The 26,371-nt window shown below is 48.3% G+C and overlaps 1 protein-coding gene across 2 annotated transcripts in view; it reads right to left on the reverse strand.

Moving 5' to 3' along the window:
- NALCN (sodium leak channel, non-selective) overlaps positions 1-26,371 on the reverse strand; it is a 330,676-nt gene that overhangs the window by 77,106 nt on the left and 227,199 nt on the right. For both annotated transcript variants that reach the window (XM_055136147.1, XM_055135485.1), the window contains 2 exons: positions 21,026-21,162; positions 18,905-19,046 (listed from right to left, as the gene is read on the reverse strand). In XM_055136147.1, coding sequence (XP_054992122.1) covers positions 18,905-19,046; positions 21,026-21,162 — 279 coding nt within the window. The remainder of the gene's footprint in view (positions 1-18,904; positions 19,047-21,025; positions 21,163-26,371) is intronic.

Here is a 26,371-nt window from a genome sequence, read left to right on the forward strand (position 1 = left end):
GGAGTAAAAGCCCCCCACTCTCCCAAATTGCCAAAGCAAACCTAGGAAAAAGGAGATGGGAGGCTTCTCTTTCCCCAGCTTCAAGCTGTACTATAAAGCTACAGTCATCAAAACTGCATTAATGACAGATTCTCAGACTAATGGAATATAATCGAGAGTCCAGAGACAGACACTCAGGTATATGGATAATAAATCTTTGACAAAGGAGCAGAAAGTAGGAAGTGGAGGTAGGAAAGCCTCTTTGACACATGGTGTTGGAAACTAGTCAGTCACATGCAAACACTCAGAACTCTTTCTAACACAAAGAAGAAAGTCAAAAGGGATTAAAGATCTGCTTTCAGACCTGGATCTACAAATTTCATTAAGGAAAACACGGCTAGAACACTTCATGATATTGAACCTAGAGATACCTTCAGTGAGCCAATGCCACCGGCCAAGTGGAAGCACTTGGGACTACATCAGACTAAGAAGCTTCTGCACCACTAAAGAAAAGACGGAAAGAATAAAAAAGACAGCCCCCAGACTGGGAGAAAGCAATTGCCCATCACCCATCTTACAAAGGGTTAATATCCATGACATATAAGGTACTAGGAGAACTCTACAGGAAAAAAACAAACATGAAAAAATGGGGAGAAGAAATGAACAGAAACTTTCTTAAAGAAAGTGTACAACTGGTAGAGTAATGGGTGTTCGATCATTGCATGACTGAAACTCAAACATGAAAGTTTTGTAACTGTAGCTCATGGTGATTCAATAGAAAAACTTGGAAAAAAAGAAAGCATACAGATGGCCAAAAGGCATATGAAAACATTCTGTGCATTAATCATCATCAGGGGAATGCAAATCAAAGCAACAATGAAATATCACCTCATACCAGTCAGATTGGTACACATTACAAAGATTTAAAATAATCGGTGTTCAAAAAAAAAAGGGGGCCGGAGCGATAGCACAGCGGGTAGGGCATTTGCCTTGCACGCGGCCGACCTGGGTTCGATCCCCGGCATCCCATATGGTCCCCCAAGCACTGCCAGGAGTAATTCCTGAGTGCAAAGCCAGGAGTAACCCCTGAGCATCGCTGGGTGTGACCCAAAAAGCAAAAAAAAAAAATAATCGGTGTTCATGGGGATGTGAAGGAAGAGGAACCCTCATCCACTGCTGCTGGGTCCAGCCTTTTTTGCAAACAATATAGACACTTCTCAGAAAACTAGGAATTGATCTCCCATATGATCCAGCAATTTCACTTCTTGGAATTTACCCCAACACCAAAACACTCTCTTCAGAAAAGACATTTGCACTCCTATGTTCATTGCATTACTGTTCAAATAACCCAAATCTGGAAACAAGGCAGATGTCAAAGAAGAGAAGACTGGTTAAGGAAACAACGGTGTTCAAACAATGGGTTACGACTCAGCTGTAAGGAGAAGTACAACCATGCAATCTGATGCTATGCTATGTGACTCTGGGGAGGACCGGGCTGAGTGAAGCTGGAAGGAAGGCACAGACTCAGCTCTCACTCATGTCTGGGATACGAAGAAGGAGAGCAGGGAATAATACCTGCCCAAAGGTGCTACAAACTGAGAACTGGTCTTTAGTAGGAAGCTTGGGGACGCAGAGGAGTAGGACACGGATGCAGAGAAGCAGACACAGCAGTGGTGGGTATGGTTCTGGGATAATATCTGGGATAATACCAGGAATATCTGGGATAATATCTGGGATAATACCAGGAAACATCTTTGCTAGCAAATAACTTTTTCTTTTTTGCATTTTGCAGCAGATCAAAGAATCAGGGGACGGGTCACAGAACACACTAGCACTTTTCTCTCATGGGAAGAAAGTGGTACCGACTCCCCACCCTCCGCTCCCTCAATCATGAAGCTGAATTGCTGGAATCATTCCTTAGAACTCTCTGGGGAATCTATTAATGGGCAGGCAAGGACAGAAGGACATTAAAAAACAGTTCCGGTGAAGTACACTGACGTCTTCCATGAGGTCAGACCCCAACACCTTCTTTTCCCTGCTGGAATGGTGCCTCTGGGTAACAGTGGACACCCGTGAGGGCAGCATGTCCAAGACAGGCTGTCCCCTCTGGGAGACAGATCCCCACCACGGAGGAGCATCTACTCAGACCCAGACATGTACACACTGGGAGGAAGGGGTGCAAGGAGACGGCTGTGGTCTCCATCTGTTTCCTCTCCAAGGGACAGTGCCACACCCCACTTAGCTACCCACCTCTGTGTTGGGTCATGGCCTGAGCTCAGGCATCTTCCCAAAGCCCCTGAGGTTTGGGCAAACCTTCATGGGAACCACAGTATCTAGGAAGGTTCTTCCAGAATTATCTGCCCTGCCTCTATCCCAAAGGGCTACCCACTCTCCTCGGCCCAGAACTTGAATGGAAAACAAAAATACAGCATTAATGTGTATAAGAGTCCGTGAGCAGTTCTAAAGACTAACAGCAGACACCGTAGAAGGGTTTCCATTTAACTTTGAACCGCTCATGAAGGAAACAAGAAAGTTGTGGATACCTAAGGAGCTCCAACCTCCATCAATCCCCTATGTCTACCTAACGCCTACCAATAAATGCTCGACAGCTTCCACGGGCATCTAGACAACTATATGCCTACCTGTTGTTTCTCTCATGCAGACGGAGAGTCTAGGTAATCTCTTTGGCTTTGCTTGTTTGGTAAAGCTGCACACATTTCTTTTATTCTTTGTTTTTTAGAGTGAAAATACAATTCATTTATTTTAAGTTATTACATGTTTATTTCACAAGAGTTGCTTTTTAGAAATAAGGTCATGTCAGCAATCCCACTATTTATATTTTATTTATTTTTAATTTACTATTATTGTTATTATTATTTTATCGAATCACCATGAGATGAAGCATTACAAAGCTGTTCACGATTGGGTTTCAGTCATACATTACTCCAACAACCGTCCCCTCCACCAGTGTACATTTCCTAGCTCACATTTATTTTTTAAAAAATTTTAATGAATCACCATGAGATATAGTTACAAAGCTCTCATGATTGGGTTTCAGTCATACAATGATCGAGCACCCATCCCTCCACTAGTGTTCATTTTCCACCACCGATTTTCCCAGTATCCCTCCTGCCACCCCTAACACACCCCGTCCCCTGCCTCTATGGCAGACAATTTCCTTCTTACACTCTACTATTGGGCATTCTGGTTTGCAATACAGATCCTAAGAGGCTATCACGTTTGGTTCTTTATCTACTTTCAGCACACATCTCCCATCCCGAAACATCCCTCCAACCATCGTTGTCTTCGCGATCCCTTCTGTATCCCAGCTACCCTCTCCCCCAGCTCGTGAGGCACGTTTCCAGCCATGGGAGCAATCATCCTGGCCCTTGTCTCTACTGTCCTTGGGTGTTAGTCTCATATTATGTTATTTTATATTCCACAAATGAAGCACACGTTTCTTTGTGCGAAGGAAAATCAGGAACTCTGAGCCACATACACTGCTCTGCAGTGCCCTCATCTGGCCGCAAGCTATACTGACAGCCCAGCAGAGCTGCAAACCCTCCCGATAAATCAGGTTTGCACTGACCTTGTAAAACACAGGACAGTAGTAGGTGTGCATTCTGGACGCAAGAAGAGCTGTCCACCAAAACCTGTAAAAGGCCCTCTCCGATGGTTTTTATTTTGCTTTGTAAATCTAATACATTTGACTCTACAAAGTAGTCTTTGAATAATGACCAGAATAAATCAATGAACCTGCTTGAAAACCTACTGAGACTGTTCTTTGGTCTTCAAATTGCAATTAAAACAAATTTTTCTGGAACTGTGCACTTTAACCTGCAACTTAAGAGCTTGGGCATTCAACTCAGTTTTCGCAGTGTTTATTTCTGGCTAAACACTTTGAGCAATGACTGAAACAGGCTTTTAAAATATTGTCTGCCATGGAGGCAGGGGGAGGGTGGAAAAGGGGGGGGTATACCAGGGATACTGGTGGTGGGGAATGTGCACTGGTGGAGGGATGGGTGTTTGATCATTGTGTGACTGTAACCCAAACATGAAAGCTTGTAACTACCTCACGGTGATTCAATAAAATCTAAAAAATTAAATAAAATATATTTAAAAATTTTTTACATTTCCTACCTCATCTTCCATTTTTTAATGTGGGAGATCCCCTTAGAGTGTCAGAGCCTGGGCCTTTTGGGCTGGGGCTCCCAGGAACTGGGGCACTGTCAGGATGCGATTCACAGAGTTTCTCTGTCCTCTGAACTTCCTACAAACTGGCGTCGGGCAGACTCACCCTTCATTCCCATGCCAGGCTGTAGGAAGTGCTGGAACCGTCTGTCAGTAGGCACCGTGGGCTGCTGCTCTTTGGTGCTCAGAGTACTATGGCTTCTAGCTTAGACCACTGATTCAGTTTGCGAAGCTGTCTATTCCTTTGGTCTCCTTTTTTAAATCACTAGGAACACTTTTATAATGAGCTCATTCCCCTCATATAATTTGGTGTGTCTATTAGTATGGACTGGAGTGATAGCACAGCGGGTAGGGTGTTTGCCTTGCACATCACCGACCTGGGTTCGATTCCTCCATCCTTCTTGGAGAACCCGGCAAGCTACCGAGAGTATCCCGCCCCCATAGCAAACTCGGCAAGCTACCCGAGGCATATTCAATATGCCAAAAAACAGTAACAAGTCTCACAATGGAGACATTAGTGGTGCCCATTCAAGCAAACTGATGAACAGCGGGAGGACAGTGCTACAGTCTATTGTCTAATTAATAGTATAACTCGTATGGGAAGGACGTGATAAATATGAGATTATTTTATTGTTATTTTTCCTCCCAAGCAGTGCCCAGAGGTCTTGGAACTCCTGCTAGAGCAAGTGGGCGTGTAGTTCAATGCTCAGTTCTGGTGGTCCAGGGTATCTCTTGAGCCTTCGCCGGCGGGACCTTGGGCTTCTGAGGCTCTACCCCGAGATGCTCTGAGGGCCAGGAAGTGCAAGGAAGAGAACCAAGGTCCTGCACATTCAAGGCATGCAGCTCCAGCTCCTGTGAGGACACCCACACTGTAGTTTTGACATGATTTGTCTATTTTAATATCTTTTTATGGTCACCAATTACTACTTGAAAAACCTCAACACGAGGAAGTCGGAGAGGTAGCCCAGCAGGGAGGGCGCTTGCTCGCCATGTGGCCGACACCAATACGATCCCCAGCACCCCATACGGTCCCCCAAGCTCCACCAGGAGTGATCCCCGAGTGTCGCCAGGGGTGGCCTCAACACCAAAATAAATATTCACATGCAATGTAGGATCTCAATATACTCGATCTCTTAAAGCCATTGTCCTTACTGAGGGCCAGTGCTGGCCCGAGCCGTTGGCAAAGCTTCCTTGATCTCAGCCATACACGATGCTCTGAGCTCCTTTCAAGTCCCACTCTAAGATGCCCTGGTTTACTGCAAGAACCGAGTCCACTCTCCAGGGACATGCACTGCTACTGAGTTACTCTCCATTGCAAGTGTTTTCCATTGGAAAATGGAAATGCTGGTGAAACCGGCCCCTCTGCTCCTTAAAGACTATGATCCGGGAGGTCTACTAACCCATTTTGGCACCCAGCGGCCTAATACAGAAATGCATCTAGACACTGAACTGAGCTAAAATATCAGAAATCCAAAACCGCGCAGCCGCGAGCTCATATAATCTTCATTCTCAGCAATGGAAAACAAATTATCAAATGATGCCTTTTCGGCAGGTTTGATTGTTGGGGGAAAAATTCCAAATAATAATAGAGAGTTTTCTGTTGAAATTTTGAAAGTATCCAAAGTATAGAGAGAATAAAGTGAAGATCATTAGCCACCCAGGTAAGGGGGTTGGTGTGGGAGGGGGTATATTGGGGTTCTTGGTGGTGGAACATGTGCACTGGTGAAGGGATGGGAGTTTGGTCATTATATGACTGAGACTTAAACCTGAAAGCTTTGTAACTTTTTTCACGGCGATTCAATAAAATAAAAATTAAAAAAAAAGAAAATGGAAATGCTCTCCATTAGAAACATTTTCTTGTTTCTGATTTAATTTCAGGTGCAGGGTTTTGCTTAACCTTTTTCTTATGACATCTCTATCTTTTCTCCCCCTCAAGACTCTTGATTAATAAAATGATGAGATGACAGAAATATATTATCAAACTCTTGCACCATTAAAAGTTATGAGGGATGACAGAATGATACTCCATCGTTTCACATTAGTTCTCTTTCCTGTTTCATAGACAGCATCTAAGAATGGTAATACCTATAGCAACACAGCAATACAATGAATAATATTTTATTTATTTGCTTGGTTGCTTTTTGTATTTTGGGCCATACCTGGCAAGGCTCAGGGGTTCCTTGTGGTTCTGCACTCAGGAATTACTCCTGATGGTGCTCAAGGAATCAAACTCGCTGTGTGCAAGGCAAATGCTCTCCCCACTGTACTATCTCTCCAGCCCCCAAAATTCAATTAATAAATATACAAAAGGTGCTTTCATCTTTGCTGACCATTCTCCCTCTTATTTGAATTATTGTACTATATTCATATGATAAAAAACCTATTATTTATGACATTGTTTATGTTAATCTTCAGGCAGTTGTAGCTCTACACAGAATCATATTTCTAATTCTTACCGCCAATCTTATGGTGTCTTTAGATATGATAGCCCATTTCCTGGATGCCAGAGTCACAGTTTTCTTTCCTAGGGTTACTCTATTTCCTTCTGGCATGAATCATCACTACTGAGAAGTCAGATAGTAACTTCACGTTCTTCACAGAAGCAATTGTTCATTTTGAGTTGGATACAAGTTATAAAAGTTGAGCGTCTGGGCTGGAGCAACAGCACAACAGAAGGGATGCTTGCCTTGCACCTGATCCAGTGAGGTTCAACCCTCAGAATCCCTTACAATCCCTCAGGCTATGTCAGGAGTGATTCCTGAGTGCAGAGCAAGGAGTGAGCCCTGAGCTTTGCCAGATGTATCCAACCCCAAATATTAGGCTTGATTCCTTTTTCAAAAATTATGCATCAAACCTAGATTTTTCTTCTAAAATGCCTTCACCTACTTTTCACAAATTCATTTTTCTAGTTTTATTGAGAAAAAGTTTACTTACATCATTGTATCCAAATTTAATATGTATCATTTGAGTTATTTTTCAGTTTTAGATGTTTTTAATTTCTATTGCAGTTTCTTCTATGTACCGATTTAAAAGTGATTTTAAATTTTCCAAATGTATGAGTTCTTTTGTGGCTGTTACCTGGTTTCTAATTCTATTAATTTTCTTTAAATAGCATCTTTTTTGGGGGGGATATTTATTTGATATATTTTTAGAATTCTTCTGTTGCAAGTGATTGTGTTTTGTAAATTAGTCCTGTGTTCTGTGTTAGAATGTATATTCTCTGGTCATCGAATAAAGAATTATATAAATGTCATTACATCTTCTAGTAAAAGATATATATATTTCAAGTCCTCTAAATCCTTATTAACTTTCCTGGCTATCATAGACATATTTTAAACTCAATCTTCAAATGAATCCTCATGGATAGTTACTATCTCTATTTTGCAGATGAGAAATCTGAGGTTTGCATAAAGTAAGCTCTCTAAGGTTATCCAGATAATAAAGTGCAGAATTATGACTATCACATTGGATTGTGCCACTTCATTGTTCAAATCTTTTCACTATATCATGATGTCTATGCAAAATGTCACTAGGATTAAGAGGACTTAAAAAGAAAGCATTTTCTAAACTACATTGTAACAAAACATTTGCTTGACTTAAAATATTTGGCAGACACAGAAAAGAAATTCTCATCTCCAATCCTAATATAAATTTTATTTTATTTTTTATTGTTTTGCTTTTTGGGTCACACCCGACAACGCTCAGGGGTTCTGGCTCTGTACTCAGGAATTACTAGTGACAATGCTCAGTGAATCATATGGGATGCCAGGGATTGAACCTGGGTCAGCCACGTGCAAGGAAACTGCCCTCCCCACTGTAATATCACTCCACTCCCCTAATATAAATTTGAATCTAACCAATTTTTCATTTGTTCAATATATTATATAATTGATTTATTCAAATAACACTGGTGCACTGAGATCTGTGAGTTTCTCTAATTCGGGAAAGGTAATATAGAACTTACACTTTACATGTTCTCCCTCCTTAAACTGAGGCTTTATCAGACTTGTAATTAATCATAATAATAATCCAATCTCTTCAATCACCAGCTAATTGACACAGAACTCAGATGAGACGAGAGATCTTCTTAGGAAGTTGGGAGCTCTTGGATTTAAGAGCCATGGCCATTTATTCAATTAGTAACCTACCCTTCAAAAAGAAGCCATTTCAATGGAGAGAAATCCCCAACGAACATGATATGGAGCCTACCAACATTTTTGATGAGTTCTTAACAGCAGATTTCTGTTTCTAATTGGGGAAAAAGGTTTTACAGGTCTTATTTTCCTTTTACTTTCTGAAATTACTAACATACTGATAATAAATATGGAAATGCACATGGAAACGTACAAAATAATGAACAGGGCCTGAGAGATGTCATTTCTGTTAGAAAGGTGTAGTGTAATTATTATAATAAGCCACTTTATTGAATAAGTCTCCCACAGAAAATACAGTAATTGGAAATAAGCAATTACTCAAAATTACACAGGTTGAAGGTGGTACCTCATTTGACAGTATGTGAATATTTCATGCACCTGTGAACTAAAAATTAATCCCAAAGGCCACAGGACAGATCATGCGTATGACAAGATGTTGCCATAAAATAAAGCCTTTGGTGCAGTGAATGTTTTGTTTTGAAAGAATTTTAACAGATGATTAGTGTCAGTGGCAGCAAAACTAACTTGGTCATATGAAAAGGTTTGTAAAGGTAAATATTGCTGTGGTATCATGCTATTCAACTTTGAAATATATTTTGGAATATGAATTTTGTGTAAAGAAAATTTTCCATGATAGGTAAAGATTTCTATTCTTAAGTTGTCTCATCACTACAAGCTCTGAGCCCTGAAAAAAATGCATAAAAACTAAATACATATATACATATGCATGTATATTTATATAAAACCTATGTACATACACACATAGACACACGTGTGCACACACATAGCACACAGAAACAATCATATGTAATTGCCACTCTTCCTTTGGGTTCTGGGACATATTTGCGTGTGAATTTTTTTTAAAATTTTTTTTGGGGGGGTGGATCATACCCAGTGATGCTCAGGGGTTACTCCTGGCTCTGCACTCAGGAATGACTCCTGGCGGTGCTCTGGGGACCATATGGGATGCTGGGGATTGAACCAAGGTTGGCCTCGTGCAAGGCAAACGCCCTACCCGCTGTACTTTTGCTCCGGCCCCAAAATATTTTTTTTTCACTTGTGAATTTCACTAGCTCGTAATCTCCCAGAATAAGACTGGAATTCCTGACATGCTGGATTCTCTATGGAGTAGCTCTTATCTAACTGGTTCATGGAATGTATTTAAAGAAAAAATAAACTTAAAACAAAATTTAGGCCATTACCTGGGGATGCTCACAGATCGAACCCGTGCCTCTTGCATGTGAAACATGTACTCAGACTGTTGAACTATCTCTCTGGCCCTAAAGAAACATCATTGTTTGTTGTTGGTCTGTTTGTTTGGGCCACACCTGGCTATTCTCAGGTCCTACTTCCGTTCTGCACTCAGGGATCACTCCTGGCAGGGCTGGGGGGCCGTAGGGGGTGCCAGGGATCGAATCTGGCTTGACCTTGAGTAAGGCAAACACTTTAATCAAAGAAACATCTTAAAGGACTTTGTCTCTCTTTCCTCTTCTACTTATGAAGTGATTTCTTGAAATGACCATGGCGAATCAGATGACAGCTGCAATGGAAGGTTACTTGTCTGAGAAGCATCATCTCCCTTCACGAATCGGAAGGGCTGCTTAAACTAATGAGAAAGTAGGGGGTAACTTCATCGTCTTGGTCTTCATGCCTTTCGGTTCTCTGACCAGGCTCCAGTGACTAAAACAGCAGGGACATCCCTGCTGACCAGCCGTGTCTCTAGCACCTCTCTCAGCTCTGTTCTCATACCTGTGCTGACGATGTGAAGGAGGAGAAAGAGCAGGACTGTCTATGATGAAACATTAGATACGTTTAACACACAGTGTGCACGGGTAAGAGATGACAACAGCTGGGTCAAGTAAAATGATACAAATAACGAGACCACACAACTGCAGGTGAGAGCTCCTATGAGCAAGAGAGATAAAGATGGAAAATCTATAGGTATTTTTAAAACCTAAGTGGATTTTGTGATTCTGGAGAAGGTGCCAGATGAATCTTCCCTTGCTGCTGTTTGTGAAATTAAAACATATTGCACAACCATAATGCCTAAAATGAGAAGAAAGAGAGAGAGAGAGGAAGAGGGAGAGAGGAAGAGAGAGAGAGGGAGAGAGGAAGAGGGAGAGAGGAAGAGGGAGATTGGGAGAGGGAGAGGGAGGGGGAGACAAAGAGGGAGAGAGAGAGGGAGAGGGAAAGGGAGAGATAGAGGGAGGGGGAGAGGGAGAGGGAAAGGGAGAGATAGAGGGAGGGGGAGAGGGAGAGGGAGAGAGAGATATCTGCCATGGAGGCGGGCAGGAGTGAGGGTAGTTTGGGGGTTGGGAGGGAAACTGGAGACACTGATGCTGGGAAATACACCTGTGGAGGCATGGGTGTTGGAACATTGTATGACTGAAACCCAATCATGAACAGCTTTGTGATGCTCTATCTTACGGTGATTCAAAAAAAAATGAAAATTAAAAAATAGCCCCCAAAGATATTGCACTCCGAGAGTACCAGGCAGCCTTCTTCGTCTCCCATTAAACACAGCATCTTTGACCTTCAGGTCTAAGCAGCCAGGAAACAGCAGCAGTCAGACCGGCGGAGATACTACTGTAATAAAACGGAAGGAGAAGAGGAACCGAATTCAAAGGAGAGGAACGCCTAGAAAAAAAGAGCAAACCAGAGCTCCGACGACAGCTTGACTCCAAGCCTTCTCTGACCACACAGCATTGCACCACGAGCACTAGAGCAGAAGCCTTCAAGTTGGCCTGCAAAAGGTGCCCAGTCCTGGACTGAGGGACCCAGTGGACCCCTAAGGAATGGGGCCACGAGGGAGTGCCAACGAATTACATCGAAACCCAGTAGGAAGAATCATACCATGAAACGTTCTGCAAAAGAATCACCAACAAGGACCCCCTCCTGCTCTGCCGGTTGAGAGCAGCAGATGCGCGTTGGCTCAGGAGCCCCCTGCCCTGCATCCCTGAGTGAGTGCGAACACAAACGCAGTGCTCTGGGAGCACGGGAGCCTTCTGCAAAGACGTCTACACACGGAAAACCCACTCTTGCTTATATAACTCGCTTGTTTTCAGCATTCTTCCCGTTACTGTGAACGCAGCAGCCACCAGTGATCTACACAGCGTCTTCCAGCCAAGGAGGGCTGTACTGAGGGGTCTGCCTACGCCCGCCCCGCCACATGTGGGGGCTGCAGGGGGCTCCCGTCATCTCCCTCTTCTCTCCCCCAGCTCCATCTGCAGGAGCACTGCAGAGAGGCTGAGCTATTATTTTCGAAATTTCTCTTAGAAGGGCAGAAGCCCCGAAGGTGAAAACAGGCGGTTCTCTCTCCCCGTCTCCTTTAAAGTGAGTAAATGTTCATCCTGAAAATTACAGATCAGGCCGAAGGACCTGCCTGTGCCGAGTGACTGGGACAAATCAGCAAACACTCTATAATCACACAGAAAATTACAAAACCTTGTACGGCAATCAACAGGGCTTTGTCAAGAGGAAATCTTTCCAGAACAATTTGCTTTACTTCTTGAGTGCTAAGACACCAGGTAGGTAATGGGGGAAACACTGAAAAAAAAATTTTTTTAAATGAAGACTGAAAAATAAATCAGCTCCTAGGCTGATGAAACATATTATAGGGTGCTCAGGGAAATGGCTGTCTGAAGGGTCGTTTTGCGTAAAAGTCATTTGTTCTGGTTGAGGAACGTAGGTCTATTTGCCGAGTCTGACTTCGCAGCATGCTTGATGTTGATAACCTTTCTTATCTGGCGCAACAGAAACACAATGTACAGTGGTGCCAGGTGCCACGAACAGATTTAATTCACACAGGAAACTCTGAAAGTCAGAATTATTTGTCTCCCATGCTGATGCAGAGTGGAATCAGCCTTAAGGGTCTTCCTTCTCTTGCTCTGCATCCCCCCCCCCAACCACAGGCTGTCCTTGGGGGTCCCTCTCTGCAGGGTGCACCTTCCTCCTCAACCATACCCTCTTCCTTCTCCTGCGAGGATTTGGGAATTCACCTTGACTCCCCCTCATTCTTTTCCCTGTCATCCACTGCCACGTGCTCCTTCCCTTCAGCCCAAAGGCTTCTAGAGTGCACGAGTCACGGTGAGATTCGCAGAGCCCAGAAGCGTGCAGGATGAATGGGCACAGCTGCCCCACAGAGCCCTGGCAGGATGACCAAGTGAAGGGCGAAGACTGGAATGAATGACACGTGCAAACCAAACAGACTGACACTGATCGTGTTTCCCCAGATTTTCTAGAAGTGTCAGCTGCTAGTTGTGAAGGGTGTTCACAAGTTTGCTCTACATTTAGCAGAAAACACAAGCTCTCTGCTTAGGAAGAGGGGAGGGGAGAGGAGAGAGAGGAGGGGAGGGAGAGAAAGGGAGAGAGAGGGAAGGAGAGGGAGAAGGAGAGACAGACAGACAGGGACAAAGAGAGATAGACAGAGATAGAGAAAGACAGAGACAGAGACAGGAAGACAGAAACAGAGACAAAGAGAGGAGGGAGAGGCAGAGACAGAGAGAGACAGAGAGAGAAACAGAGAGAGCACTCAGTGCCTCCTTGCTGGGCAAATTGAATGTTGGGCGAAGGCAAAAACCAGGGTATTTCCCAAGAACTGTAGAAATAAGTACCAGGAGGTTGACCCCATGGCTTCGAGGCTGGCCTCACGTTCCGGGGAAAGGGCAACTCAGAGAAGGGATCACCAACTACATTGTAGTCGAAGGCCATGTGGGGGAAGGGAGTTGCGGGCTGAATGAGGGCTAGAGACTGAGCACAGCGGCCACTCAACACCTTTATTGCAAACCACAACAGCTAATTAGAGAGAGAGAACAGAAGGGAATGCCCTGCCACAGTGGCAGGGTGGGGTGGGGGGGAGATGGGATTGGGGAGGGTGGGAGGGACGCTGGGTTTACGGGTGGTGGAGAATGGGCACTGGTGAAGGGATGGGTTCCCGAACTTTGTATGAGGGAAGTATAAGCACAAAAGTGTATAAATCTGTAACTGTACCCTCACGGTGATTCTCTAATTAAAAATAAATAAATTATAAAAAAACCAGGGTATTTAAGTATCCCAAATGTCCAATAACAGAGAAGTAGATGAAGAAGTCGCCATCTATAGACACAGTAGATTATTTAGCAACTGCGAGAAAAGATAAGATCTGAAAGTTTGCTGAAACTCGGATTAAAGTGGAGGGTGTTGGGTTTGGAGCGATAGCACAGCAGGTAAGGCATTTGCCTTGCACACGGCTGACACAGGTTCGATTCCCAGCATCCCATATGGTCCTCTGAGCACCGCCAGGAGTGATTCCTGAGTGAAGAGCCAGGAGTAACCCCTGTGCATCGCCGGGTGTGACCCATTAAGTCCAAAAACAAAAAAGTGGAGTGTATCATGTTAAGTGAAATAAGTCGGAGGGAGAAGAACAAGTAGCAGACGGTGTGACTCATCTGTGGTCTACAGACAGATGAAACAAGGGAACAGACACCATCAAGTAGGACAAAGCCCTGGCCTCCGATGACAAACTGAGGTGACCAAACAGGGAGATGCGGTGGTGTGTGTGGGGGGAGTAGAGGAGGGGAGGGAGTAGGTATACTAGAAGTGACATAAGGACAGGGGTGAAGGGGCTGGGGCACCGTGGGGATGATGAAGATGTATCAACTTGAACGTTTTTCAGCAGAACCATGAAAGTTCACTGTTGTAGCCATATTCCTTTAACCAGAATTAACACAAAAATAAAGCTTAGGGTTTGATTTCAATCATATGAGTAGGAAATCACAGCCTAATGTCCCTCTGCTTGGGAACCAAAACACTCCTCCCAGGACATTCAGACTTGTCACTGACTCGGGGGAAGAGGACCCGCTCTCTCTCCAGGTGGGGAGAGGCTAGATCAGAAAACTGAACTGACTTTCTGCCGCCTGCACAAGACACATCTGAACGGTCGGGGGAAACTCAGACCAAAGCCAAGGCTTTGGACAATAATCTTAGAGGCAAAAAAAAGACTTTTCAAAGGTGGGGGTGGCCATATTATATAAGAAACATAGACTTTAAAATTAAAACAGGCTCTGAGGGACAGATATGGTCATTTCTTAGAGATCAAGAGACCGATACAGGTAGAAGGACTCACAATCCTCACCATGTGTGCACCTAACGAGGGCCATCAAGACAGCTCAAACAAGTGCTAATGGTCACAGAGGAGATACTGACAGCAACACCAGTGTAGTGGAGACTTCATCCTCCTCCACCACTGCTGGGTAGATCAACTAGGTAGCAATTCAGCAAGGAAACGCTGACCGTGAGGAAAGAAATGGAAGAAATGAACCTAGCAGACATACATAGGATCCTTCCTCCGCCCCCCCCCCCCACCAACCACCACCACCCAATTGACTGCACACCCTTCTCGAGGGCACGTGGGGCATTCTCCAAGAATAATCAAATCCGGGGGCATTAAACAGAGCTTCATACAAATAAAAAGACAAAACTCACATCAATTCTCCCTTCACAACACAATGCTTTGAAAATGGAAAATAATTACTCAGAGAAATGAGGAAAAAACACATAACAATGAAAAATAAATTTTAAAAAGGGATTTTTTTCTGAGCCAAATAAAAGACAATTAAAAAAAGAGTTTCTGAAAATAACATAAAGATACCCAGTTAGGGAGCAACAAACGACCAAAGGCAATGGCCCAGGGGAATTGGTCTGAAAGACGGGGTCAGAGTGGGGTGTGTGGATGGGTTGGGGGGTATCGGGGTGTCTCTGAGACACTGTGGAGGGGGAAGGTGCTTTACTGGGTGGGTGTAGTGTTGGAACAAAACACGCATGAAACGACCACTAATCGTCCTGCCGATCACAGTATCTCAGTTAAAATGAAAGCCACATCGTGAACGAGAGAGGTCTCGGTGTCCCTGAAGGTGAGGCCCTCCAAGGACAAGGAGGGGAAATGCCTGTTTCCTGCCTTGCCTTTGGGCTCTGTACAGACCACACCACTGCCGGGAGGTGTGACAGCGTGTCTCTGTGCTGCTTGCCGGGGAGAGGGACGAGCATTTTAAAATTGTGGCAAAGGTAATCAAGCAGAGCTATTTTTAACCCGTCTCTCTGCAAGGTCAGGTTGCCATGGGAATGACTCGGGGATGCTCAAAGCCAGGGCAATTACACGGGGAGAGTGGGGCTTTGAATGAGTCTCCCTGCACTGCTGCACGACACTCCTGGCCACGACACACCCTCGGCCACACTGCCGTTCAGTGCCGTGGTGTGGGTTGCTGTGCCTGCACCTGTACAGAGATACACCTGGTGCATTCTCAGTATGGGTATTGCAGACCATCAACCCGAAAGGGGAGAGAGAGAGAGAGAGAGAGAGAGAGAGAGAGAGAGAGAGAGAGAGAGAGAGAGAGAGAGAGAGAGAGAGAGAGAGAGAGAGAGAGAGAGAGAGAGAGAGAGAGAGAAAGAGAGAGAGAGAGAGAGAGAGAGGAGAGAGAGAGAGAGAGGAGAGAGGGGGCGGGGAGACAGAGAGGGAGACAAAGACATACAGAGACAGAGACAGAGAGAGACAGAGACACAGAGGAAAAGTACTTGCCATAGAGGGAGGCAGTGGAGGGGGCATGAGGGAACTGGGGAGCTGGTGATTGGTGTTGGGAAACACACACTGCTGAAGGGAAGCGAGCTGGAATACTGTACGGCCGAAACCCAACCATGAACCACTTTCTCACTGTGTATTTCACTGTGATTCAATCTAAAAGACTCAATTAAAAACAAAGTTAAAAAACCCACGAAGCACAAACACAGCCTCTTCTCGTTCATTTACGCTCCGTCGAGGCTTCCCTGAGGAAGGGAGTTGCATGGGACTCCGTGTCCAGTTTCCCTGGCCGGCGACTCTGCAGGTGCTACAGCCCCAGCATCTCTGGCCCAGCCGGGGTGAGTGGGCTCTGCAGGTGAGGCGCAGCTCTCTGGGGACTTGATCATGGCAAAGCAAGGGTCAGCCTTGCCACTGCCACTGCGGGGTCGGCGGAGAGGCTGCTGCACATAAGGTACAGTCCTCCGCTCGTATTGCCTGAATCGAAGCCTTTACCCAGCCAACATTCATCAGGAAGCATATGACCCTCAGAGTAGAGTTTCAGAGACAGGCCAGCTCCACTGTGCGGGGCGCAAAGGGGCCTCCTCATTCTGCATCGTCGGCCGTGGACTGTGCATTGGAATCAACTGGTCTTCCGGACCCAGGATTTCTACCAGCTCCCACAAACCCTCTCCCGGGCGCTGGACACCTGGGGTGTTTGCGGGGAGCAAGCATCTTTGTTAGTTCGCGTCAGGGGCTGATGGAAACGCTCCAGGGGAGGGTGACAGGGCAACCCTGCAGTTACTCTCTTACTTCAGTGAGTGAAAAAGAAATCGCTGTCAAAGGAGATCGAAAGGAGGCAGAGAGATCATTAAAGAAATGATCAATGGTTTGTGCAATCCCTTGACCTCACCCAACTGAAATGTGAGGTGGGGAGGTAGGGCAGCGGGCACACAGGAGCACACGTGCCGAATTCTCCCCAGACTCTCTGCCGCTCCCAATTCTACCACCCTTCCCTACCTCGACCCTGGCCAAGGGTCTTCTTCTGTTTTCGACACCAATTACAAAACCTTGTGTGCAGGAATTCAAGCGAAAAATCTTCGTGGGCAAGATTCAATCGTATGTTTCCAGAGGATGCCACTGGGAGTGACGGGAAGCAGCGGGCTGGGGGTGACGTGTCCTTGGCACAGTAATGACATCTCCTCTCCACACTGTCCCGGGCGTGAGCACTCGGGATGAACCGAACACTTTTGAATGAAAGTCGGCTTTTGAAATAAGTCTTCAAACAACAACAACAACAACAACAACAGCAGCAGCAACAGCAGCAACAGCAGCAACAACAACAACAGCAGCAACAACAGAAACAACAGCAACAACAACAATAGCAACAACAACAATAGCAACAACAACAACAGCAACAACAACAACAGCAACAACAACAGCAGCAGCAACAACAACAGCAACAACAACAACCTGTGCTCTGGTAGGTGAACTGCAAACTTGACACCAGCTGGCTGATACCAAGTTTCCATCCACATTTATGAGCTCTTGGTTCCTGCACTCTTGTGTTGGAATGTAAGTGTGGAGAGCGGTTAAAAATAACAGCGATAATGAAAGTGTCAAACTCTCGCAACAGAGCTATGGGCATTGTATGTGTATGCGAAAATGCATATTTCATGATATTTTCACTCAAAATCCAAAAGCAAAGGATGATCTCAGTTGAGCTCAAATGAAGGTCCTGATAAAAATCAAACAAATAATTCAAACGCAGAAGAAAGACACAGCAATCACTACGGGAAGTAGGAGAGAAAGAGAGCAAAGGAGAATAAACATATCCATGACAAATATGTTTGGAGCTTCAGTCTGCAAGCTAGAAAGGCTCCCTGTTGGGCACTTGGGGTGATACAGTGCGGTGAAAGTACATCTTGGTCGCTTCTCAACTCTCTACACCCTACAAAGTCTTACATGCTTCCCAAAAGACACCAAAAGACCATCCAGTTGACCAACTACCAAAAAAAAAGAGGCTAATTGCATTTAAATGAAAAGAAAAAAGCAACCATAAATAATGGCATCAGATTTGTCCTCTGCAATCTTTGGACTCTATAAGTTAGAGTAAACACAATTGTGGAAGAGTGAAAGGGTAAGATCAATCATGGAGTAAGAAGAAACAAAGGCACTAACCTTTGAGAATCACTCAGCTCCCACCGAGAACCAAGGAACTGAAGAAATGATGAAGAGAAGAAGTAAGATTTCTAACTCTTCCTCACTCAGGGAGGGGTGAGGGGCAAGGAGAGAGACAGGGCAGAGAGTCAATGCCAGGCCAAGCCTTGTTGGGAAGGAGTGTTAAGGGGAAAGCCCCAGAATCACGGAAAATGAAGGAGGGCACTGTCCTTTAGCATCGCGTGATGGGAGAACATGGCCTACTTGGTGATACGCCATGGAGTGCAGTGAACCATCTGAAAACTGGAAAATACACTCGCATCTTCAAAGAGAAATTCTCAGAAGGAATTACTGTAACGATTGATCGCTTTTCCAAACTCTTATGATATATCCTCTTCTGACCAGTGGAACCTGGTGGGGTGGACGGTGGGGTGGGGAAGGAGACTCATTTGCTTACTAAGTCCCTCAGACCACACGTGAGAGAGGACACTCGTGGAGGTCCCTCCTGCCACTGTCAGCCCTCGGGAAGCAGCACTTTGCCTGACTCTGGAGAAACTTGCCCTGGTTCATGTCCCAGCCGCAATAACTGGACACCTGGAAGGCCGGGAGCGTCGGTGGAACTGGGGCTGACTGTGTAGGGTCAAACCCCGCCTGCTGCAGCCTAGGAATGAAGAATCCAGGGAGCTCTCCTGCCCGTCACAGAAACCTTGGGCATAGCTCAGAGAAGTGCAGAATGTAAGCTCTAACGGTTTCTTCCAGAAATACAACCTTGCCCGTCACTCCTCCGTGGGGGGGTACCAGAGGTCAGGAAGCCACCTGACTAGGAGGTCCTCTGACACCTGCGCTTCCGGGCTGGGAGGGGCGGGGGGCTCAGAGAGGAGGCAACACTTACCTTCTGGTCAATGTACTTGCTGTCCTCGATGGCGGACCGTTTGGACGGCTCGCAGGAGGTGGGGGAGGTGGCCGGGAGGCTCCTCAGGAGGGACCCCGTGTCCTGCTGCTGGCGGTCGATGAACTGCTTCATGAAGCTTTCCCTGCGGGAGCAGGCACGGACAGCAAGCCTGGTGAGGGGCGGGCTCGAGGAGCGGGGATGGGGGGCTGGCGGTCGGCGGGCGGGAGTGAGGACAGAGCAGTGACCGAGGGGTGCAGGAGACACGCAGGAGCACGCTGGGCATGGGTCGGAACTGATCACTGAGATAATTCACCGGCAGGGACTCCCCGACCCTCCCGCTCCTCTTTGCCTGGGATAACGTTTCCGTAAGAGTCAGCAGTTGATGGTACTTTCGGGGTCCCGGGGGCTGGGACTCCTGCGTGTGTCTAGCCTGTGTCCGCCCTCCCCAGCTTCACTCCCCAGCCCCCCCCCCCGAGTGCCTTGGGGACGACCCAGCTGTGCCCACACCCCCGGGCTCTCGCACGCAGCCGCCAGCATGGTTGGTGGCAAACTGCCCTTGGATGTCCCCCGGAATAAAATAAATAAAATAAAAATAGGCTGAGTCTTATCTCTTATCCATAAGGAAGTATCTTTTAATAAATACGTTCTCCTCTTCTAAAAAGAGTGAATTCTTTTTGCTCTCGTTCATCCAAAGAACCTTTGAAAGATGATTTGACATGGAATTCATGTTTCTAACTCAAAAGCGTTCATCAAAAACTAGTACCTTCAATGAAAACCACCGCCGGACCTGGTGAGAATTTAAACCGCAGTTTTCCAAATAACCACTGATCTTAAGTTGAGTAATTTACTTCATATTTTAAGCTTTGGCTTTTGACTTAATTTGTTTGTTTGTTTGTTTGCCTGGGGCCACACCCAGTAGCAGCACTGTAGCACTGTCGTCCCATTGCTCATGGATTTGCTCGAGCGGGCACCAGTAACGTCTCCATTGTGAGACTTATTGTTACTGTTTTTGGCATACCGAATATGCGACGGGGAGCTTGCCAGGCTCTGCCATGCTGGCAGGATACTCTCGGTAGCTTGCCGGGCTCTTCTAGAGGAATGGAGGAATCAAACCCGGGTCGGCCGCGTGAAAGGCAAATGTCCTACCTGCTGTGCTATCGGTACCTGAGGCTAACTCTGGGCTCTGTGTTCTGGGATCACTTCTGGGGCTTGAGGGGACGACCTCGGGTGGAGAGGATCGAATCTGGGTCAGCCGCATGCAAGACAAGTGCCTGACCCACGGCACTATTGCTCCCATACCCCCGTGCCCCAACATTTGCTTTTATAATTTAAAAAGTGTATTTACCGTTTGCTCTCCCATTTGCATTTCAAATATTATGGCAATGCCTCCAGTCCTGTACTTTTATAACCTCCCATAACATTGTTTTCAAAATTAAGGGAGGGAAAAAAAATCCTATTTCACGATTCTGATGCAATTTGCAATTTTGAGCTATAGCTGGAAAAACCTCCTTTAATTAATTTTAAAAAAATAAGTGCTTTAAGGCATCTTCTATGCAATTGTACAGGAAGAGGGCAGAGGTGGTGGAAAATCAAATTAGCATGGGTAGGAATAGCCATCTTTAAATTTTTTTTTTTTAAAGGGCAAGATGAATTCTGTTGTACCCAGGCAGGGCACAAGAACCCGGCCAGTGGGCTGCGGTGTTTACTGAAAATAGAAGGGCAGCACAGGCAACTGTATCCTTACAATTAAGACTGAGGGGTGGAGAGAGACAGCCCAGCTGGCTGAGGTCAGTGGGACATGCTCCTCCCCATGGCTCCCCGTGCCCTGCCGGGACCCGGGCAGGGAACGCCTGGCACTGAGCTGAGAGCAGCCGTGGTACAGGCAGTGGCCCCAGACCAAGACTCAGAATCAAAGGCTGCTATTTACCTGCCACAAAACGGGGCAGCTTGGCCAGTGTCCTGGGAGACCCAAACCCAGGAGAGAGGGACAGTGGGCGTCTCGGAGGCCAGCTAGAGAGGTCAGTCCTAGAGAGGAAAGCCAGGACCGAGAGGGGGGTCCCTGATTCCTGGGGCGTCCTTCCCGGGGCCCTGGGAGAGGGGAGGAAAGGAAGGCGTCCATACCTGATCTTAGGGACCGTGAAATCCGAGGGAAGCTTGGAGATTTTCACCATCTGCGGTCTGTTGGGAAACTTTTCAAAGATCCGAAGGCGCAAAGGGAGTTTCTCTTTGGTGTCTGCATTTGCTTCGCTTTGCTTTAACTATATAAATTGGAGAAGAAAAAAAACAGAAAGAAGAAAAGAGAGAAATCTATAATCCCATGCTAGAGACCCGTCCAAATTTTGAGGCCAAGAAACGAAGAGCAGTTCTCGTAATGACCAGCAGATGGCAGCAGAGACCCGCGAGGCGCACAGTCCCCCGGCAGCGGGGCCCCTGCGGTAAACACCCCAACCCGCAGACTGAAGAACAGAAACTGTTTCAATCCGCCGCAGAAGCCACTTTTATGCCACGCATGATTTTCTATTGATTTATTTATGACTGCTAGCTTAATTAAACGACAAACTTTACTTTATAAATGTGGGGGAGAGAGTTAGAAATCAAAAGAGCTTTAAAAAACACAGGAAGACCCTAAAAACGTCAAGCAAGCTGGTGATTTATTCTAATAGGTCAGAAATAAAAACTCAAAAGGCAATTGCTCACTTGGTGCAGAAATGAGCTTTCTATTCACTTGCAGAGATCCCTGGAACGGTCCAGGTGACTGGCCTGCTAATACCTCTGGGAAAGATGACGGACGGGGTCTCTTTCCTTCCTTCCCACTCCTTACTCCCTCCCCTCCTTCTTTCCTGTTTTCCTCTGGTAGTGCTCAGGGCTTATTTCTGGTTCTGCGCTCAGGAATGAGCTGAGCTGGGACCCATAATGGGGTGTTGGGGATCGAACCCAGGTTGGCTGCATGTAAGGCAATAGCCCTACCTGTTGTGGTGTCTCCTCTCCCCCTCCCTCCCCCTCCCTTTCCCTCCCCTTCTTTTCCTTTAGTCCCTTTCCCTTTCCTCCTTCCCTTCCCTTTCCCCTTCCTCCTTCCCTTCCATCCCTTCCCTCCCTTCCCTCTTTTTCTTTCTTTCTTTCTTTCTTTCTTTCTTTCTTTCTTTCTTTCTTTCTTTCTTTCTTTCTTTCTTTCTTTCTTTCTTTCTTTCTTTCTTTCTTTCTTTCTCTTTCTCTCTTTCTTTCTTTTTTCTTTCTTCTCTTTCTTTCTCTCTTCTTTCTATTTTCTATCTTTTTCTCTTTCTTCCTTTTTTTCAAGTCTTTCTATTCTGAGAATTAGGTTTCAGAGTACCCCAGAACTTTCATAATAGCCCTGACCCGCCCAGTGGACATTCTCCACATGGATCTGGCGGGCAGGACTCTGCCCCAGAGAGTGAGGGGCGCCCCCTCCCCACCAGGCTGCCTCCCGGCTGCCCCCCTACTCTCTCCAGGGCTTCCTTTCCTTCTGACTCCACTGCACAACCACAGACTAGCCTCCCCGGAGGCCCCCAGTCTCCATACCTGCTTCCCAACCTCCTGATGCCCCGGGGACGCCCTCAGGGCACTCCCGGCAGCTCCAGAATGGCCCAGGGGCAGGTCTCAGGGTCCCCGCTTCTCATGCCTTCTGCTATTCTTTTGTTTGTTTGTTTGTTTTGCTTTTTGGGTCATACCCTGCAATGCACAGGGGTTACTCCTGGCTCTGCACTCAGAAATTACCCCTGGCAGTGCTCAGGGGACCATATGGGATGCAGGGAATCGAACCCGGGTCGGCTGAGTGCAAGGCAAACGCCCTACCCGCTGTGCTATCGCTCCAGCCCCCCTCCTGCTATTCTTTTGTTTCCTATCACCTGTCTTGGGTTTGTGGAACTATTCGCAGGTGCCACAGAACAAGCTTTTTCGCTGGAGCTTGCTTGAGGCCGCACCTGTGGTGCTCCAGGCTGACTCCTGGCTCTGTGCTCCAGGATCAGCCCTGGCGGGGCTCAGGCATCAAACCCCGGTTTTCCCTCTTGCCAGGAAAACGCCCGACCTACGGTCCCCTCTCTCTGGCCCTCCAAGGGGAGACACAACTCTCCCCTGCTCAGCGGCCAGGCCGGCCGGAGATCACTCAGTTCTGAGACAAGGTCTGGCTCGGCTGTGCTGGGAAGGGCTCCGTGTCCCGTCCCAGGCCGAGCGCTCAGCCCCGTCTGCTCCGGCCGCTCTCACCGACACCTGCTGTCCCCCAGGGATTCTCCCACTGACCTGCCAGGCTTAGCGGGTTCCCTGACTCGGGATGTTGCTGCAGCTGAGGAAGCTTGCCTGGTGGGCGGCCGCTGGCCCCCCGCTCCCGGGGGACGCTCAGCACCCTCAGAGTGTCACGGTTCCGGTGATGACAGTGACAGAGAATCCAGGCCCCCAGCACGCAGCCCACACGGCGGCCACGGGCCCGGGCGCTGTGTGCATGGAAAAGGGCTGGCTCCGTGCTTATTGACACAGGGGGCGGAAAATGACCCGTCTCGGCGAGAGGAGTCCAGAGCGAAGCAGGAGCAGCTGTTAGCGTGTTTGGTCAGACCGAAGGGAAAGCGCAGCAGGGTCGGGCCGGAGACGGGCCCGGGAGGACGGAGCGAGAGCAGGTGCTGGGCCTGTGTTTGCTGAGTCATTTATCGGGCCAGTGAACCGGGCGCTTCTAAGTCAAAGCCGCTGGCCTGGTTCTGCACTAAGCCGAGGGCTCAGGACAAATAACGCACCACAGGGAGACACGGTCCCTTCCCGGGGGTGGACGCGTGCTGGGAGTCCACCTGGGGCCCCGGGGGTGCCGGGCCGGGAGCCCTCGGAGGAGCTTGACGGGTCTTCAGGGAGGCCGGGGCTGATGCAGATCGGATGGGGGGGGGCTGATGCAGATCGGAGGGGGGGGCTGATGCAGATGGGGGGGCTGATGCAGATGGGGGGGGCTGATGCAGATGGGGGGGCTGATGCAGATCGGAGGGGGGGGCTGATGCAGATCGGAGGGGCCGCGCTGTCCACAGACACACAGGGAGTCGCTCCTGAGCACTTGTGAGCCCCTCCTGTCCCCTCACCCAAGACACCGGCTGGCCTGGCCCTGCCTCACCCTGCCCCTCGCGCTCCCCCGGCCACCGTCCCCTTCCTCTTCCTCTTCTGTCGTTCCAAGCCTTCTACTGCTCCGTCACCCAAACTCCTCCATCCTCAGGCCTGGCCACGGCCGGTCTCTCGGCCCCTGGGACCTGCCCCAGGCCCCTGTCACATCTTCTCTCAGTTCCTCAGAAGCGACCCAGGAAGCTGGGTTCTTTCGTCCGTGCTGGTCCCCCCTTGGCGGGAACACCCCCCTTCCGCCCCTTCCTCCCCTTCAGCTTCTGCGGGTGCTCCCCGACTCCCCACAGCAGTGTCTGGGACAGGCCCACCCCAGGAGGCCTGTGTGGGCCCGAGGGGGCGTCATGTTGTCTGAGATCCCTCAGCTGTGCTTCACACGCCACAGACAACCGGCTCTCGGCGGCAGCCTCCGGGTTCTGTCAGGCTCTGGAGCAGGGGCCCTCTGGGCTGTCCCTGTGTGTGGGCGACCCGGGAGGTTGTGGGCATGTTGCTGCTGCTGCCTCACTCGGGGCCGCCCTGTCTGCCCCTCCCGCCCGCCTCTCCCAGAGACACCCACTGTTGTCTTCCCAGTCCCAACAAGCCAACCCTGCCTCGCCTGGCCACCTCAGCAGAGACCCCACTCTGAGGTCTCTGGAGGAGGTGACTGTGCAGGGCCCAGGAGAACGTGTCATCGGACACCCCCTCAGGTGCCCCCTGGGGCAGGGTCTCAGTTTCCTGTGACTGAAACTCTAGAATGGGCGTCCTCTTGGGGGTTTCGAGTTTTGTTTTATTTTTTTGGTTTTGTGTGTTCAGGATTTCCTAGCGGACGCCCCAAAGAGTGAGAAAGAGATATTTGTTGAATAAAGATCTGAATCCTCTGGCAAGCACTGAACTCTTGCCCGGGGAAATAAAAAAAAAAGGCTTTCAGTGTACCCTGAAGGGGAGGCACGTGACAAGCCTCTCCATCAGCTGATGAACCTGTCGGTGTGGGGACGGGGGTCTGCGGAAGTGACGACTCAGCTCCCACTGCTTCAGCCTGACCTAGTCTGCCGTCAGTGCCTCGAGAGTAAGTTTAGAGAGAAACTTCAGTAAAGGGACGTGTCAGGGGGCTGGCAGCTTTGGTTTCAGCAAATGCCCTAGAATGAAAGGGTGACCACACACAGGTTACACATATGAAAAGTCATCACCACGGCGTGGTGAGATGGTCAAATATCTGAGTGGTCCTTGGACGTACAAGCTCTGGGTTCCACCCCCAGCACTGCCTGGACCCCCAGTTACGGGGTGTGACCCTTGAGCAGTGGCACAGGAGTGGCCCCTATGTGGCCCCCAAACAGAATCAACTTGTCTGCATGTTTTGGGTTTTCTTTCTTTCTTTCTGGGTCACACCTGGCAATGCACAGGGGTTACTCCTGGCTCTGCACTCAGGAATTACCCCTGGCGGTGCTCAGGGGACCATATGGGATGCTGGGAATGGAACCTGGGTCGGCCGCATGCAAGGCAAACGCCCTACCCGCTGTGCTATCACTCCAGCCCCTGTTTTGGGTTTTATTTATTTACTCTGGCCTTGATGGCTTAAATTGGAGCTCGTCTTTGAGTGACTGGTGCTCCTGAAAGCCGACAAGCTCCCGAGGGACACGGTTCCCTCGCAGCTGTACCTTCACAGCGCCCGCCAGGAGGAGAAATATGATGGTGGGGGATGAGTGAGTCATGAGCCCCCAGGAGTCGGTCACTTAACCGTGAAACTACAAAGTGCGAAGGAGAAACTCATTGGAGGTATCTGGGGTCGTGCAAATGCCCCACCCTGGTGCTAAAGGGCGAGCATGGAGAGTAGCAGAGGGGCTGGTGGGGGCAGGCTCAGCACTCCACCTGGGGCTCGGCGCAGCCCCTTGTCCAAGTGTGGAGGAGAGCTGCTGAGGGCTCACGGTCAAGATGCCTCCACAGGAGGGGCCAGCGCAGTCGCCCCCCAGGGAAGGCACCTGCTCTGCACACAGCCAACCCAGTTCGACCCCCCGCACCCCACATGGTTCCCCTGTGGCTGCCAGGAGTGAGCCCTGAGTGCAGAGTCAGTTGTGGCCCCTGAGCGCCAATGGGTGTGGCCCCCAAACAAAAACATACAAACAAGAGGCGTCCGTGGAAAACGAACAACACACACGGCGATCTGGCCAATTCTCTCCTTGGCGGGCAGTTCCTGTCCAAGCAAACCAGCGACCCGCCCACCGCACTCCTCCCATCTCACGCTGGCCGGCCTGGCCCGAGACAGTGCTGCAGGACTCCCCGAGGAGAAAATCCCTAAGGCACACCCGCTGTCGAGTGGAACTATCAACGGCCCCGAGTTCGAGAACCTGTACTCGCACCCTCCCGGGCGGCAACAGAAGCCTGGGGAGTGGA

Source organism: Sorex araneus, chromosome 1, assembly GCF_027595985.1.
Source record: "Sorex araneus isolate mSorAra2 chromosome 1, mSorAra2.pri, whole genome shotgun sequence".
Classification (NCBI taxonomy): Eukaryota; Metazoa; Chordata; class Mammalia; order Eulipotyphla; family Soricidae; genus Sorex; species Sorex araneus.